Here is a 5,025-nt window from a genome sequence, read left to right as displayed (position 1 = left end):
ACGACGACGACGACTACGACGACGACGACGACGACGACGACGACAACGACGACGGCGACGACGACAGCGGTGACGATGACGCAGACAACAGCGGCAATCTGTTCAGAAATCGCCGCATCCGAAACCTCATGGACGTATCCTGAGGTCACTGAGGTCGGTAACCGATTAACCAACTCGATCCAAACGTCACTAATGAAGATACGAAGAAGGCGCACTCACTCGAATTGCGTCGGGATTGCGATGATAGAAGATGAACACACGATGACTCAAACTCGACACAGCGACATTGATGTCACAGTTATTCTTCGGCGGTGGTTCCTGGGCGAGAGAGGGAGAAAGAGTAAAGGTTATGGCGTTTTTCACCACTCGAACCACACCATCGCCACCACCACCCTCGCGTTTGCCTATCACCTGGAGGACGGGACCAAATTAACTACTCCGTGCAGAGAATTCACGCGTAAACCGAATCGTGCACTTTCTCTCTGTCTCTCTCTTTCTCTTACGATTATATTTCCGACGGAGGGCGACAAAGGCGATGACGACCAGGATATCACGGCGACGACGATCAGGATATCACGGCGACGACGATGGGTATGGGCAGACACCAGCGGGTATCTCACGGTCGCGGCGAAGAAGGAACGTTATACAAAGGGGTATTGTTAGGATTAAGACATCGTCGTGATAACGGGGACTGCCGCGACGCTGGAGGTACGCGCTGGAGGCCGCTCCGTGCTGGCGGTCTGCTGCTGCTGCTGCTGCTTCTGCTGCTGCTTCTGCTGCTGCTGCTGGCACCACCGTCGTCGCATCGGCGCATTGTCACCCCCGTGTGTGCAGCCTTGTCGTGGCGCTCCTTCGCGCCCGACGATTCCACTCTCGGATCTCGGCGATGGACGGCGGCACGCGCCACCGAAGAATAACGCTCTGTTCGGACGGATCCTCTTCGCAACCCGGCAATAATAACGATAGCGACGACAATAACTGGAATTAATGACATTTACTCGTCGCGTGACGGGGAAAATTCTTCTCGTTCACAGTGAACACTGCGGGGATCTATCTTACACGCTGCTCATGACATTGATTTCATTTTATTCTCCCGATAGATTCTTCTTGGAATACCTAATTAATTAGCAGACTAATACTCTTTTCATTTCTCGTATCTCTTTTTAAGGCGCTTACAATACCAACGCACACGTGCGACGATCTAGCGCATGCACAGGAAAGGGAGAGGCGATGTTTCCGCATATATGAACGCGCAAGCACATTCCTCCTCGTCAGCGCGATCGTCGATGGAATTACTGATCGATATTGGTAATTGGTATATTCGTTATCTGTCTTCCTTTCTTTTTCGGAGATGCAACGCTATTGTCTCGCGCACGGCCCCCGGTTCTCCGTTAATTATTTATTATCCTGCAAGAGATCTGCGCCTCGACGATCATCGTCTACGATCGCGAATATCGGGTACGTCGATCACGAGCGGGGGAATGGGGGTGAGAGAAAAGACAGGGTAGGGGGTGTTGTTCGCGCGACACGTACGACAGCTTCGAAAGGGTTACGACGAATCCACTCTGTTCGCGCCCCCCCGAACGGGGGAGGGTTAGACCCGCGTCGGGTGCGTCGGGTTGCGCGGTGGATCCGACGTATCCGGATGTTACACCAAGGTGGTAATAGGTGTGCTCTTCCCTTATATTTCTTGTCTTATAATCTCGACTCTAAAGGATGGTGAAGGCGACGGAGGTGGCGGAGGCGGCGGTGACGGTATAACGACGGCGACGGCGATGACGGTCGTACGTCGGAACGAGTCCGGCGACGTAGGAAAGGACGACAGGGAGCACAGTGGGCGAGCGCACCAGGCTAATAGCAGGACACACACACACAACGTGTACACACCACTCTTTTGCTTGCTCGTTCGCTCGCTTACTCGCTCGCGGTCGAGCGCGCGCGCGCGTGCCGACACGACGTTACGAAGAAGAAGAGGAAAGAAGAAACACCGCGGAAGCGCGATCCGCGCCGACACCAGGCACTGCGCGCTAGCTCGTTATCGGCTAGCTCCTGTACTACACGGACGTACCCGAGGATCCCTCTTGGAGAGACTCGTCGCAAAACTTCGGGGGAGAGCGCCCTCTCTCTCTCTCGCGGATCTCTCGTGTCCCTCCGTGTCGCGCTGCCAACCGCGCGCGCGCGCGCACCATGCACCCCTATCGCTCCCTTCTCCTTTCTTTCGCCAACCCCCGACAACCTCCCAGTATCCACTCTTCGCGCCCTCCACTCTGCCTCCTGTTCTCCATCCACGTCTCTATCCTGCGTCAACTATCTTTCTCCCTCTCGCGCGATGCGCGCTCATCCTCCTTTCTCTCCCTCCGAAACCTCACCGACCCCTTCTATCGAGAATTTCCACCCACTCTCTCTCTTTCTCTCTTCCTATCTACCCTCGTCCCCGCGGGAAGAGATTTGTAGGGCGGATTCTTTCTCCTCGCGGAAGTCGCGCCACCTGCGTCCTTGTTCTTGCCCCGTGGCAACGCGTTTCCCTTCTCTCGATGGGGGCACCGACGACGTTAACGGGGTACATTCGTCGCCGACGAACGTCCGATCTCTCGTTTTCGCGATAGTCGTCGCAATACGCAACATTCAATGTATATAGATTTTTGTATCTCTCACTTCATGTACGTTTTGTGTCCACGTCAATGACGGCAACGTGATGGGCGTCATCGAGCGCAAGCCGCCATCTTCGTTCTCGCGCCGCTCCCCGTCCGGGAACGGCGGCTTCGAGCGTTTCCATCCTCCTCCCCGTGCGATCCTTCCCCTTTGCGTCTCATACCCTCATCAACCCTCCGTCCACACAGTCGCGATCCTTCTCGCTCATCCCCTTCCGCTCGTCTCCTCCCCATCCTCCTTCATCCCCTTTGCTCTTTCTCTCTTCCTCCTCCTATGATTTCTGTTTCTCTCGTCCCATTAACCGTTCCTCTCCTTTCCTCTCTCTTTCCATGTTGCAGTCACCCCTCTGTTTCCTCCTCCAACCACTGCCTACCCCCGGCGCATACGGCGCTACACACACGGTCGCTTTCCGACTCTTCTACCCCCTCGCTTCCTCTGATCCCCAAGTCTCATCCCCGCGGAGAGCTCTCCGTTAGCCTCCGTTTTCTTCTTCGTAACTTCCCCGTCGTCCCTCCTCCTTTTCATCCTTCTTCTTCTCGTCGCTGCCACCCCACCGGTTCGTCCTCCTCCCAGTCCTCCCCCGCGTCCTCCCAGTGCCGACGAACGGGGCGCTCGCCGAAAAAAAAAGAGAAGAGAAAAGCCGGCCCAAGTACGATCCTCGACTCTCTTGCGCGCGTGGCGCAGTATGGATTTGTGCTCGTTCCGAGATTCGAGCGACCATCCGAACGACCCGAATATATCGGCGGTGGTGGCGGCGGCGGTGGCCACGGCCGCGCGCCGCGGCGCGCGTTATATACATACGCTTCGACTTCGATCGGCGTCGAGGTCGAGAGGCCGAGTCGAACCCGAGAGGGTGAGAAAGAAAGGGAGGAAGAAAGAGAAAGAGGGAGAGAGAGAGAGAGAGCAAGAGAGAGTCCACGAGAGATCGGACCGCGCACGATCTGGGCTGACTTCGCATTCGTCTGGTCTCGGCTTCCGATTATGAGGAGCGATGGATGTACCACCATTCTTCGCGGTGCTCTCGAACAGTAGAGACTATCCTCTTATTCTAGGAAACGCTCGAAGAGAGAATGTTCTTACGGACCTATAAGCGCACGATAACGTTTATCGGCGAAAGAACATCGCCGATATTAAGCTGAAGTTCATTCGGTCCATAAAGAAATCCGCAATGTTTGATCGTTATAGAATCGATAGAGAAAAAGTGCAGAGGGAAAGAAAAGAAAGAGAGATTGAGAGAGAATTTAAGGTAAAGAGGTATATATAGCTGTAAAATAAGAATAATTAATTTTCCATATATTATTTAGATATACACTTTTTATAATATTGTATATTTTTTATAATACAGATAGCTATGTGGAAAAGAAATATTATAATAATAATATTAAAATGAAAAAGAAAATATTCTCAAAATAGCAGAAGTATTCTCTTTGCTATTATTAATAGTATTATGGAAATTTTATTTATAAATCGCTTTGTAAGCTTCTAACAATTTTTTCAGGCTTATAACTTTTTTGTTACTTCACGCGTAAAATGATGTGTGTGATAAGTCTCTTGTCATATATTGATGCAATTTTTTTTTGCAAATATGTAATATGTGTATTAGCTAATTATTTTTTTCTTCGTCCCTTTTTTATGTATACTTTTACGTATGTTAAGAAATGCGAAAGAAGAAAAAAGATTAAGAAATAAGAAAGAATTTTTTTCTACTAATATCATTATATAAATTATATTATATCCCGCATATTTGCGACTGTGATTTCTTACAGAACTTAATTGAAACTAATTTCAAGACTTGTAAGATGTATATACGGGAGAGAGGGGAGGGGAGTTTAATAAATAAATCTTAAAAAATAGATTGTAATCATTAACTGAATATGTTTAGATAAAATTTGTTTTGAGACATAGTTTTTAATTCTCGTAGTTCAATAATCGGTCTTCTAAATTCTTAAAAGATATATGTGTTCGTATTATATTTAAATCATTATCCATAAAATATTAAACTGGAAGTAATTTCATATTGCTTAAATGAAATCTGGATCTATATTTTTGACAAAAGCACAATTTTTACTTATATAAAATAGCTGACTTGTTATTTATATATATATATATATATATACATATATATATATGAGAATAGATTTTTATATAATACGCTCTCTATAAAGAAATATATAATATTACTCCTTTGTTATATTTATTTCCTGATATCATAATGCTGCACAATTTTTGCATGACGAATCTTTTTATATTGTATATTGATCCATATGCAATACAAAGATGTGCAGAAAAACTCATTTTTTTTAAATTAATCTTTTCCAACTCGATATGGACGTCATATGTACGGTTATTTGAGAAACAAAGTTTATCTTCGTT

General features: G+C 48.0%; 1 protein-coding gene across 1 annotated transcript in view; it reads right to left on the bottom strand.

The window, feature by feature from the left end:
• Mid1 (calcium-permeable channel component Mid1) overlaps positions 1-147 on the bottom strand; it is a 105,952-nt gene extending 105,805 nt beyond the window's left edge. The window contains exon 1 of the mRNA XM_018505582.1: positions 38-147. Coding sequence (XP_018361084.1) covers positions 38-130 — 93 coding nt within the window. The 5' untranslated portion in view covers positions 131-147. The remainder of the gene's footprint in view (positions 1-37) is intronic.
• Between the last annotated feature and the right edge of the window lie 4,878 nt (positions 148-5,025).

This window comes from Trachymyrmex cornetzi, unplaced genomic scaffold (assembly GCF_001594075.2).
Source record: "Trachymyrmex cornetzi isolate Tcor2-1 unplaced genomic scaffold, Tcor1.1 scaffold1060, whole genome shotgun sequence".
Taxonomy (NCBI): domain Eukaryota; kingdom Metazoa; phylum Arthropoda; class Insecta; order Hymenoptera; family Formicidae; genus Trachymyrmex; species Trachymyrmex cornetzi.
Note: the sequence above shows the minus strand (reverse complement) of the source record. Positions and strands in the feature narration are given on the sequence as shown.